The 13,742-nt window shown below is 41.5% G+C and overlaps 1 protein-coding gene across 1 annotated transcript in view; it reads left to right on the top strand.

The window, feature by feature from the left end:
- The window catches only part of nr6a1a (nuclear receptor subfamily 6, group A, member 1a), a 93,002-nt gene that overhangs the window by 19,426 nt on the left and 59,834 nt on the right, over positions 1-13,742 (top strand). Inside the window, exon 2 of the mRNA XM_070964026.1 lies at positions 4,186-4,233. Within this exon, the coding sequence (XP_070820127.1) occupies positions 4,186-4,233 (48 nt within the window). The remainder of the gene's footprint in view (positions 1-4,185; positions 4,234-13,742) is intronic.

Here is a 13,742-nt window from a genome sequence, read left to right as displayed (position 1 = left end):
ATTATTTGTGAGAGGTTTGGTTTAATCTCGGTGTGTCGGAGGTGCTCACAGACATTTATCCCTGTCTGCATACTTGTTTGTGTGTTGTTCGTCAATATAAGTGTGTGTCTGTTCATGGGAGTAGGACTGAGGCACGTGTGTGTTGGAACAGAGCTTATGTGTGTTGGTGTATGCTCCAGGGAGAACATATGCTGGTGTTGACTGTGGGGCAGGGGTGGAGGTGAGGGGGGCAGTTGGCGTGTGTCAGGTCAGGGGTCTACAGCTGTTGATAGCAGGGTGGTACATTGACACAGATAGGGGGATCTGAGGCACCGACAGCCCACACTCTGCACCCGTCTGGATGTGAGTGATAGAGCTTGCCGGGTTTCTTGTAAGTGAGACTTGGATGCAGATGCAGGCTGCACAGATGGCCAGGCTGCTGATGGAGGCAAGATGGGGAAAAAAGTGGGTGTAAAATAAAGCTCAGACAGCATGAGGGTAACCAATATGAAGCAAGCAGATTGTCCTGGGGTTATGGTTAGACCCAAATGATAGACAATATATCAGACTCTGGATTAAGAATCAGATTTGGTCCTATCAGTGTGGTCAAATTCTCCTGTTTATGATGCACCCTGATTGGTTCAGTATTTACCGTACAGTTAACAAATATTATAATGGTTATCTATGGAAAGTCACCTAAAATCATCTTAACTGCAACCACTATGATTAAAATTGAGTTAATAATTAAAAAAAAACTTAAAGTTACTGAAAGACTGTTATGTTTCAAAGGAACCAAGATTTACTGTGGCCTTCTCAGTGAAAACTTGTGCAAGCCCAACCACCCACACTGACCTCCTTTTTAACCAAATGCTAATCCCCTTTTACTTCTCTGTGACAACAGTCATTATTTACATAGGCGTAAAGGTTCACGTTGTCAGGAAGATCTGTGCATACTTTGTTTTAAGTGTTGGCCAAATTACTAATGCTGTAGTTTTTCTTGTTAGGACAGTTTTCAAAATTGAGATCATATAGACAGTACAGAAACTGGAAGCTGGAGGAAACAGCTAGTCTAGCTATGTTAGTAATAATAAAAACAGCAAAATACACCTTCTAACAGCTGGAAGGCTGACGTATTTAAATGTTGTACCTTGTTTACATATGTAAAAAACTGACAGTATGCAACTATGCACAGCAGAAAGACATATAAACACATTAAAAAATATGTAATATTGCACAAGACAGTTGCACAGATGTAATGGATGTTAGCAAATGTTAATATAAATAATGGAAGTAGCATTATGTTATACTAGTAGCATCATTTTTTTTTTCCCATTAGTAGCATTATGCTTTTCCACATTAAGAACAAGCACCCAGCTGCCATGTCGAAGGTTGGCTCACAGCCAAAAATCATGTCGCTGCTAGCCGGGGGGATAAACCATGATGTGTGGCGGTCCAAGGCCATCAACCAGTTGGTATGCCAAATGACTGAGACCGATATGCTGCCAGTCAGTGTGGTGGAGGGTGAGGGACTGGTTTGGTACCTCAAGCCTGAATATGTTATGCCATGGAGAGCTACACACTGTATAAAGATCTAAGTCAGATGATCCCCAGATGTATTCTAATATATTAACGGAATCCTGTTTATTGTGTATGGCTTTGTTTTGATGGAAATTAGCTTACTTGTTGTCTCTAATTTGCAGTGCTTGCTATTTGTTTTATAGCAATGCCCAATGGTGAGTTCATTGAATAGAATGTCACTGGTGAAACTGATCCTGGCTTTCACTCAGTTGAAGGGTTGAGCGATATGTAGGATTATGAATATGTCAGCCCAACAACGAGCGATGGGTGAGGCTGATATATTTGCATGGGTTTGCTTGCAGTGACCCCCCCAGCTGTTTATTTATTAGTCTAATAAACAAAATAACTCACAAATTATCAAGAAAGGAAATATTCTTAAACTTATCTTCCTTGTTAAACAGAAAAATACAATCGTACACATTCTGAATTTAACTTTCTCTCTTTGACTGAACTAAGATTCGCTTAGTAGATTGTTTGCAGACGTGACGTTAAATTCAAATGGAGGGCTGCAAGTAAAAACTGCAATGGACAAGATAAAGGAAAGTTCTTACTGGGCTAGTTTAGGTGAAACCGTTAACGTTGATTTAACAGATGTTAGTTGCGTTGCTTTTAGCCATTATATTAAATTTATTTCCATAGATTTAAAACAATAGCTGATGTTACACCATTTCCACCATTATCTGACTCGGCTCCTCTTGACCACAGACAGTTAACAAGCCATTTTTTCTGGTTCTTTTGTCAATTTCTTTTGCATTTTTCACCCTTATGAACGACAACTTTTCAACAACTCAATAAAAGTTCCTTGTGATTTCTTTGTTTGATTGAATTGAGCAACCGTAAGCAACACAAAACATAAGCATTTTCAGTGTGTGTTATAGCACTTCCTATGCAGAAAATCACTCTTGGCCCTCCATCTGCAATTAGCACCACAACAAAAGAATAACATGACATCATGTGCAAACAACCTCTGGTCTTGTTAACCCATCCTAAGGGTGGGCAGTATACCGATTTCATCATTGGAGTTACGTTCTCTGATTTTGCCATACCATCATTACTGTGACAAATGTCTTAGCATAGTAAAAATAATGTGCTTTACTATGGCTGTGATAACATGCAGGTAGAAGGCTACAAACGTACTCACAACTGGAGTTAGATTCAGTAACTATTTTCTTTGTTATAACACTGACTTCGGTAATGTCGAGATGTGGAAGGTGACAGTACAAGAAAAGCACACCAATTTCTCTGTTGTTGTCATAGAACCAACACTAAAGTCTTCATCTTTCCCCACCATCCCAAGAAGTGAAGAACCATTGGATTAACTTGAGGTCTTAGGCTATATGTGTGCGGTAACCTTTTTTTTTTTGGGACTGCTTTGAGGGCCAATACAGAGCAGGATTTGCCATTTTTACATTGCTTTTCTGTTTGCTTTGCTGGTTAGTCTGTTGGCATTATCATTTTAGCTCTGCAGCTAATGAAGTTAGTAGCATCTATTGTAGACCCACAAACTGAAGCAGTGTTGATGTATTTGATATTGAGGGAGAAACTGTGAGAACATAAAGCCTCATTTCAAGCCAATTAGTAGGTTGGATGTGGGAAACTGTTTTTCATGTTTCTTTTTGTGTAGTTTCCCACTGATAAATTCATTTCAGTCACCCAACATGATAGGCTCCCAGTTGTTCATCCAGGAAACAATCATTCTTGCACAGGAAGAGAGCAGATATTGGTGGATAAAACAGTCCTGTTGGGCTTTACACTTGATGCACAGGACTGCCTCTTTATATAAAGACTTAACTCTAATGCACTCAACAATGGGCTGCTCTTGTATTATTGCCTCAATAATTATTTTTGTTGTAACAAATATGTTAACAAATAAAAAGGAATTGGGTTTTAGATTTCTATTCTGGACTCCAAAATCCTGTATTCATGAATGGTCTGTACAAAGCTCTGTGGGATGTGTATTCTTAACTTGTTCAATGGTCTGTTAGTACTACTACAAATCAGTACCTGAAAATGCATATGAGGGCAAGCCTTGTGCAAGACTTGCCCTCATATGAAGCTTAAGGAGGCTGTTCTGGTTTCTAACAGTGTTTATATTCCAGTTCAAGCCCTGGACTAAATAATACTTAGACCTCTGCATGTCTCCTTTTCTTTCACTCATTACATCCACTGAAACATCAGCATAGCACAACAGTAAATACATAGAACAACAAGATTACTCAGTGTTGTTTGCTTGTGAGTGAAAAATGTGTTGCACAATCAGTTCCAGAGTTTACTTCTTTTAGTTCTTTGAGCTCTTTGGTCTGAAAAGTCTGCTATACTTGTGTGTGCCTTGGTTAATCATGCTGCTGTGCTGCTTCTAACTGTGTTGCTACTTCAGTGTTACAAAGACAAATGCATGTATTCTGTAATTCTATCTAAATAAAAGGAAACGCTCTCCAAGAGTCCATATGATACACATCTTGAACCTCGTAAATATTTGTGTGTAATGTTTGCATTGAGGAAATTGGAGAATTGTCCAGTAAAGCATAGTTTTGTGATGATATTATTCTTCATGTCTGTGTCAGTGTATGTATATCTCTCTGACAAGTGGCTTACAGCTAACCTACCTCTGTGTATCTTTTTTTCCAGTCTTTTACAGTGACCATCCTTTGGAGTCTGAACAGAACGACGGCATGGGTGAGTTCACAAACAGCTGGAAAGATACAGCCCAGTTGATATATTTTCTAACTGAGTAAATCTGTTTTTCCCACTACATTCTGTAGTAGTGAATTGTAATAATCAATGGGCATGTAGCCCTGACTGATTTTTCCCTGAATTATAGTTGTAAATGTGAGAAAAAAAAAAAATCAACAGAACTCACAAAAACACAAGCATTTTTCTCTGTTCATACTGCATTTTGGGTCAGATTTTACCTCCTAGTATCAAATAAAATCATTAGATAGTAGCTCCATCTAGTGGTTAAGAGATGTAGCGTGCTGAAAGTTTATGGAATATCATATAATTTCCTGTCAAATCCACCAGAGGGGAGTATAAGCTCAATAATAATGGGTTAGCGTCCTCAATGAGCATGGCTCATCTGGTTCCTAAACAATAACTGGAAAAAACAGCGTGTGCAGTAAAAATCAAGCATCAAGCAGCCACATGTAACACGATTAATACTGTACATTTCAGGTAAGGAAATCCACCTTTCTGTTTTCTGATTTGTTCCATTGTGTCTGTGCAGATGTGTATTGGTGGAGTGGTCAGAGAACATAACCTGTGTGAAAGGCACAGCTCATGCTGTCATCTGAAGTGGCTCTGTGTTATGGATAAAATGGAAACGTAAAATGTGAGATGTAAAAATGTCAGAAATGTGTGACTTTTGGCCCAGAGGAAACCGGGAACAAAGGACCAGGGGTGAGGCAATGGTCCAATGTTAAGGTCCAGGTTCAGGCGAAGTTCACTCAGGACTCCCCTGGCTGCCATCGAAGCGCCAGGTGGTACCATGGGGGGGTCAGAGGTCGGACACAGTTCAGAAACTGCTGACCTCGCCATGACTCTGCATTGACCTGATTGTGTGCAGCTCTCCTCCGGCCTGGGCTTTCTCATCGCTGCCTCTATAAACCTGCTAGAGGAAACGGGTAGGGGGTGGTGTTCACTAAGAAGTGGAAGGAAGCTGAAGAGGAACTATTAAACCTGCGCACACAGTGAATGGCCGGCATTGTTGCACGCTGCAGGAGGAGGCGTGGATTTATGAGGCTGAGCTTGATTGGGTTGTAAACTTGACGAGGTGGGCTCGCGGCCGCGGCCACTCTCTCTCTCTGTTGGCCCTATTCTCCTCCCAGGATGCCTCGGTGCATGCACTGGGCAAGGGTGATGCTGGGGTCAAGGGAGGCTGCAGCAGGGCTCCTCAGGCTTGTAAATGCTCTGACAGGGGTGGGAATTCAGAGACCCCCATTCAGCGACCGAAAAACCCAGGTCAGGGGCCAAATAGCTGAATTAGCAACAGCTGTTTTCGACACTAGCCCTGTAGTTGAAGTCCTGATGTCAACTCAGATATCTCAAATGAAAAAGTTTTGTTGTTGTTTTTTCCTCGACCCTTCATCTGAATCTTTATCCCCAAACTTGGAGCATCCATCACTATCTTCATGAACGTGCAGATGATCATTTATTGGGCATTGATTTGTGCCTCATAGGGCTATACACCTATGAGAGTGCAGTGTCCTCGGCACAGTTGTACCTCTTTGGGTTAGTGGTAAAATGCAGGAATCCATTAAAGCTGAAACTGCACACTTAATCATTTACACGGACATTTGAAATAGTAGTTTATCTTTCAAATTTCTTACACTTGATGTAAATCATCGTTTCGACTTGTGTTTTTCTTAAAACTTTAATTTAAAGCAAGTCTCTTTCAGAAAATAGATCACATCCCACGTATTAAAGTCTGCTACATGTTTTGACTCCATGGCTCCTCCTCTGGTACCACCCTGACTTGGCTCTGTTGGCCTCTTGAAACTCCTCCTTGACACCGTGCTGTGCCCCCCCCCCCCATTTAGTCCAACTCCACAGCTGACCAATAGCTGCCGAGTGGGTTGCCAGTGGGGTTATCAGGGTCCTTTGGTGACTACCTTTACTCCATGGTTAATCATTACCAGCTGGGAACAGCACTTTTCTCCTCAGCTTTGCCCATGAGTGCTTTCAGTGAGTCTAGGTGTCATTTTCAGTTCTTTGCAGTAAACTTTAGCCATCATCTCTTGGGAAATGTACACAGTAGGTATTGACATGTACTGGAGGTAAAAAATAGATAAATGTTATGTATGTCTGACAATTTTTATGTCCAAATGGATAATCTTATATGATGGTATCCAGCTTAAAGAAATGTGATAAACCAGGGAAAGACTTAAATTACATAATGTTTTGCAAAGATGTCCTCTTTAATTGGGCATTCATCTGTCATGAAACTTACCTCATAACTCAGCACAAGCATCCAGGCCTCCTGCATCACTGCACATTCCAAGCCACAAGGGGGCAGCAGATCCATGATGGAGCTCCATGTGATGTATGCTCCCACGTGCCACCTGGACCCAATGAACTCAACACCCATATGGAACTACTTGGCTGAAATCCAGCACATGCCTTTCTTTTGTCCTCACATAACTGGGCTAACTTCATATGCCTGTGCCTAAAAGTCATTCAAGATCACCAGGTTTTCATTTTTCTGCGTGCTACACAGCAGAGCAGTCAAACGCTTGATGCCGCTTAAGATGCCTCTCCTTGTTCCTTTGAGGTTTTTTCGCTCCCTTAAAGTGGATTTCACTGTTAGCCTAAGGGCTGTGTTTGACTGAAGAGAATGTATAGATAAGCGGATAAAGAATGAAATGCCTTTTTCTTTCACTTGATTTTCCTCGTCTTCTCCCGTGGGTGCCCCAGCCTTTTGCTCTGCGAACATGGCGTGAGTGCTGCAGAGTGTTTGGGAGCTGCTGCTGCTGACCTCCATGCTTTCTTATCATTTTAGCCTTTAATAATTTATGATTAGCCTAGATTTGATTCACTGTCCCTTTTTTTTCTCGCTTGATGCAACTCATGCTGTTAGACTCGGGGTCAGCCTGCGGAGTGTTTCCAGGTCAGGGAGAAGTGGGTCACGCTGTTCCCAGTGTCAGTGCCTATAACTTCAGTGTGTGATGACAAAGCCCAACTCCACAGGGATAAACAAGCAGACTTTTGTGTGGCCCTAATATATGTAGCGAACAGTATCCATCCACTGCACACAGGCCTCTATAGATATACTACTCTACTCAAAGCTGCGGCAAACCTGTGCTGACATTTCATTAAGTCATTCACTTATTTCTTTGTAGATTAATCCCTCTTTTAAACTCAGTAATGTATCCCAGAGCTTAAAAAAGCTTCAGGCTTTAAAGAGCTTAATTTTATAGAATTTTTGGTTGTTTTAGTGACGTTTTTCTCCATGACAAGAATACAATTCTCAGAGACTCTAAATAAGAGGTAACAGACAAGATTTTTTTTTCTTTCTAAAAAAAGGGAAAATAAGAATAATTAATATGTTAGGTTCCACATTTGCCTTTAATTGTTTTGTATGAGCAAAGAACAAATGGACATTTTCACAGTAATTTCATCTGAAAAGCAGTCAAAGATGATATATGAAAATACTGATTTTATATTACACAGTGGTTATATTTTACACCTCAAGATTTCTCAACAATGGAGGTAGAATCTCTGTGTGTGAGGAGAAATGGTGTTAGTTTGCTCATTATTGACAGTTGAATTTAAGACTTAACCTCTCTAAATACAGGAAAAAACTGCCATTTTTCTGCCAGAGCAGATCCAAAATACATATGTGTTTGAAATTACCCAGCGATGTTAACATAACCTTACAGGGCGTAATGTTGAGATTATTTCCATATGTCTGTATCCTCCAATTACATTCTGAAATGGAGTTATGAGGCTGATTAACTTTCCAACAATTGTGGGCACACATTGTTTCACTTTTTAAGAATATATATTTGAGTGGGTTGATTTGAGCTTGGGGAGAATTTAGCATGTTTCTCTGTTTCACCTTTCATCTTAGTTACAGTACATTTGGTGACTGTCCTGCAATTACTAAAGTCCCAGGCACAGCTCCCACAGCAACCTGTCTCTCTTTAAAAGTGCCCTTGTTCCCTCTGGCCTTGGAATTCCTGCAATATTGCATGTATGTGGAGTCTGGAGAGGAGCTGCAGACAGGCAGAGTTTGGGAATTTTAGGTCAGGGGATATCAGAATATCCAAAGATCGGTAGCTTCATGGAACGTAGTTGACAGGATTTTCCAGCTTGTTTCACACATTCTTTTGCAGTTGATTTTCATAGAATACAATTTTGAGGCTGTGGAAACTGTCATGTTTAGTAATGGAAAAATCAAGGGAAAGTCATGGAATTTAACATCTGGGTCATGGTGGGAAGCCTGCTTTAGGCAACATGCTGAACCCCCTACCTGTGTTCTTTGGATAAGACCGTCAGCTAAAATGCCTGCGCTGAGTCCACACAACACAGAAATACAATTAGTGTCTGTGAAAGCAAGAGCCTCAGGTAACAGAACATTCCTGAATCACTGGTCTAAAACATCAAGAATAAAAGCTCCCAAGTATTGCATCAGTGTCAGCCTCAGAAATCCAGTAAATAAGATAATTCATCATACTGAATATGAAGTTTCTGTAAGTTGATTTTTTCATTGGGTACTGTAATGAATTAAAAACACTCACTGCCTGATTTGACACCACAATTTGTGATGCTTGACACTCTATGGTATGCTTTGAAATATGTAATATTTTATTACTTACCACTATGCAGATACTTTTGGCTTTATTTATCCAGATTTATCATATGCTGTGAGTTCTGTCTCCACCCTCATGCGATGGAGGTGATAGAAATCTTGTTTGTGCTGCTCACAGCTTTGAGAAATGACATTTGAAGGATTCTGCATCATCTCTTCCAGAAGCAAGCGTCTTTTCTACTCTGGATTTTCTGCAGACCTTGCTGTGAACAGTCCTCGTTGGAACTACTTTCTGCTGAAGAAATAGTCCTCGTTAAAACTGTCAACAGAGTGTTGTTTTGATTATTAGGGAGGCAGTATTTCTGCAACGAGACGTTTTCAAATATCAGACTTTTCCCCGTGGTGTGAGCATGACAAGGGAAATTCCCTCCACTCCCATTGTATTGGAACTCAGAGAGACAAAAATCTCAAAACCTGGACAAAGAAACCAAAACTAACTATGTGTCTAGATAGCAATAGCAGAAACTGAGGAAAATATATTCATCTGGTTTAGGCAAACTTTCAAATTAATTTAAAGCTATACCGTGAAACTGTGAATGATGGAGGGACAGCTAGTGGTATCTATTTGAAGACGTCCTGTTCATCAGGACACAGATCATGCAAAACATTGGTTTACCTTCCTTTTCCACATTACCGTTGGCGTGTTGTATCATCAGTTGCTCTTGTCGAACCCCATGACTGTTTGGTTTCTGAGGTGTTTGAACCGCAGTCTGCATTCATTGATCAGTGAGTTATTCTCATGTAAACCCACCGACAGCAATGAATGTTTATTGCAGCCTTAATAGTGAGCGCCTCCTGCGTCACAGCTGATCTGGCATCTGATGAAATGTGTCCCAGCCATTCCAGCCAACTGAAGGCCACAGGTTTGATCTGCAGTCCACCCGAAGAGTGTGGTTCCCTTTTGCTCTGGATGAGAGCAGAACTGAAATACAATGTATGGCTTCCAGAAGATCATGTGCATGTGTGCTGTGGTGTCCCCAGGGTACAGTCAACGGTCGATGGTTTTGGTTAGAGCTCAAACTCACCGACAGCGTTGAATGTTCACCGTAGGCACCAGGAAGGACTGTGTGTCTCACCATTGGTTTGTCTGATTGATGGCAGTTATTTCAGTTGTCAGAGAAAATCAACATAAGAGTACCAAAAATGAAGCTATCCAGTTTATTTTCATTCATCTTCCTCCTCTCTTTGTCGCTGCAGTTTGACTCAGACAAGTGGAAAATCACAGTAACGCTCACTGTCGCTTGCTTGTTGGTTCCCATTCAAACCACATATAAATTTAAAATGTCTGCAATTGAAATGTTTTCATATATTTAATTTTTTTTGTAAGCCTGCTATGATGTCAGACCTGTCAGTGTGTTATATATTCACCTCAGCTGTCCACAGATGGTTAAAACAATGGAAAATGTTAACTTTATATTACTAATTGTCACCAAGAAAGACAAGTTAGTCATCACAGTCCTGTGTGTGTGTGTGTGCGTGCGTGCGTGCGTGCGTGCGTGCGTGCGTGCGTGCGTGCGTGCGTGCGTGCGTGCGTGCGTGCGTGCGTGCGAGTTTCTGTATTTTTCTTGGCCTATGCAGAGCTGCTCCATGCCAGGGCCCACCCATGTCGGTGCGTAGGTTCACATGACATTGATGAGAAGCCAGCAGGAGCGACGAGAGGCGGTGATGCAAAGGCTTCGGTTTCCTTAAATAGCCCTGCAGGCACGGTGAACAGCATCATGGCTGTCATCATCGTCATCATCACCTTCTGCAAAACTACTAACAAAACTGTGGTCTGTCTCTGTTGAGCCTGCACCTCTTTTACCGCCAGCCTGCAGTAAGAAGAATAACAAAAAAAGAATCAGAAACGGCATGAATGAAAGGACAGAAGACGACGTCAGTCAGGCTTGTGGAAGGCGGCGAATTGGCACAAGTGTGATCAGAGAGCGCTGCTGTGCCCCACAGCTCAAACTAGTGCACTGCAGTGTTGAGCTAGTTAGAGATTACTGTTCCCTTCACCCTGCGCTGAACCGCAGCTACTGCTCTGGGAGTGCGCCTTCCTGTGTTCGCCTCTTTGAGGTTGGAAAATCATGCAGTCATGTTTTATTAATGCTCTGTCTGTCTGTCTGTCTGTCTGTCTGTCTGTCTGTCTGTCTGTCTGTCTGTCTGTCTGTCTGTCTGTCTGTCTGTCTGTCTGTCTCCCCTGTTTTGCCTGCTTCCCTCAACACAGAAGAAGAGATTTAGAACACTGCATGTTGTTTGTTCTGCATCCTCTTTTCCTGCTGAATTTCTGGCACTTAATGTAGGTTGGGGTTTTGATTTGAAGAGGTACTGAAACCTGTTAGGGAGGTAGTAGGAATATATGATGCAACTCATTGTAGAGAGATTTGTTGCAGTTCTGCAGGATTCGTGTTCTGTTAGATCAATCAGATGGAAAATGAGAGAATTGGATCTGCAGATTTTCTGTGTTCTTCACAGGCTTTCAGACAGAAACCACACTCTCCTGCTTTCTGCATAATGAATGAACATTTTGTGAAGAGGGAGGCACAATTCACTTTCTTCTCTTTTGACACAGTTCACTGACCACGGAGGAGACAGCATTATTACAACAATATAATACTGAAACACTTCTCAATTTCATGTGTTCCATGAATTATTTTCAGCGCCGTTGTTGTTGCTGTCTGGTGCTTCCACCCAAACAAAAGCCTGAGAGTCAGGTCAAGATGAATTTGCCTATTTTAACCTTGAATCAAAATAGCCAACATGGTGTTGGACAAATCTTTTTAATAAATAGATGTACAATTGGCAACAGCTATTTTTTGAACAATAGCTTTTGTGCTTCATTCGTATGCCCACTTCATTGTACAAGCCATCGCCAGCTATTGTTCTTTTTTCTTATCACTGAGAAGCTCTTACTAGCTCGATGCCCATTTCATTCCATTTCTTTTGGAAGAATAAATTCTCCCACATTTTCCTAATTTCTCTCTGTGTTTCCACTCACAGACAAGGTGGGAAGTAATAGTTTTTTCAGTCCCTTTGGCTCGGGCTTCAATGGCTTCCCTCCTTGGCACTTGTACTGTTTGGCCGCATGCCTGAGACACAGAGAAGCTTTTTTCATTTGCAAATATCTCTCTTTCTTTCCCCTCTTTTTTTCATCTGACTTGACTTCCACTCCCCCTGCACTTGAGAAAACTTATGGGAAACGTATATTATCTGACTACACGCACGCTGACTTATTCATCAGTTTGAGGTGTGGCTGTACTTCCGCATCAGGGTTCTTGATAATACCGCTGCTGGCGGGGTCCCAAGAATGTTTGCATAACTGACAAACTTGCAAAAGTATAGCGTGTGTAAAAATAGCTGGGTGAGCATGAGAGCCTGACAGGGCCAGAGTGAAAAGTGCAACAGTGCGACTGAACCAGTGTGAACCCTGCGTCGTCAGCGCATTCCAGGGGTTGGACAATGAGAAGCACACAGTGTACTCTCTGTCGTGTTGCCTGCATAGCTGGCTGGTCTGAAGCCAGAACTCCGTGCTGCCGAAAACGAGGACAACGCAACACAGATGCCAAAAAAATTTGCGAAATGAGCTCGAATTCTTAAAGTCAGTGGATCGTACCTGCCAGTTATGTTAGGACTGCATGCGTTGGACACAGCATTTAACCTGTTTCTTGTGAGAAAGATGAACTTAAGGTCAGGAGCAAGATGAGTGAATAGTAGATGCTCACATGCAGAGTTATCAAGGTGACCATGGTGCTGTGGTTTGTCTTTTGAGAGGATTAAGCCTTGTGAAATGTTCAAGGACCTAAACACTGACTAAAATGTGAAAACGTGGTTGATGTGAGAATCTACTCTCAGGCTAGAACCCCAGGGGAAGGAGCTGAGGCTATTCAACTCAGTTTGGTTAAGTTTCTGATACAGTCTGAGAACTCTTAGCCAGGAACTGAAAGTGTTGAGTCAGAAACTGATCTGGGAGGCCTTGGATTGGAACATGAATGTATGCACACATTCAAAACCCCCAACCTCCACACCCTGACATTCCACCGGTCTGTCATGGCCCAACTATTTTCATGGGAAAATGTATTCCTCTATTTTTCATTTCACATTGTGGTCATTTCACAGAATATCCCAGGCTATGTCATGATAGCGCCTTCTCATGTTAGATAAAATATGATTAGGAAATATGTAGCATCCATTCCTGCTATTTGACATTCAAAGCTTTCTAAATATCTGTCCATTTCCTCTGAGAGTGCAGATGTTTTGCTCACGTAACTGTACCTACAGATAACCTGACACGTCCAGTATAGCTCAGATGCCTGCCCACAAATACCCATGCTGGGACGCTGCCAGCGTATGCTCTTCCACACTTTCCCATCCCATCACGCCTTTTGACAGTTATTATTATACAATCCACTGGCACTGTGAGACATCTCCTAATGGAAGTGCATGAGGAGATTAAATCGCTAAAATCACTCGTGCAGTGTGTGATCCTCTTCATGTGCAAACTCAATCAAATTCAACAAATATGCTTTAATTGCTGTGTCAGTCGCAAAATAGGCTTTAAGTCAGATTGGACATTTTAATATCTGCTTGAATTAAGAAGTTTATAATGAGATTTAGCTGTGCAGCGAGTTCATGCAGTATCACATTCAGCTGTCACACTGCTGCGTTTGTTGTCACACATTTGGAAAGTGGAATGGTCTGTGATGTAACAGTGCTGCTATCAAGTGGAGAAGCCAATACATCAATAAATTTGGGTTAGATAAATATAAGGTAACAAAAATGCCCCAGCAGTAACAGCACACATGATGCAGAAAATATTATGTCATGTGATTACTTACATATTTCAAATCAAGCACAACTGCTTGAGTTATATATTGGAAGCCCCTAAACTTGATTCTAG

This window comes from Chaetodon trifascialis, chromosome 6 (assembly GCF_039877785.1).
Source record: "Chaetodon trifascialis isolate fChaTrf1 chromosome 6, fChaTrf1.hap1, whole genome shotgun sequence".
NCBI classification, from domain to species: Eukaryota; Metazoa; Chordata; class Actinopteri; order Chaetodontiformes; family Chaetodontidae; genus Chaetodon; species Chaetodon trifascialis.
This window is presented reverse-complemented; position numbering and strand designations above follow the sequence as displayed.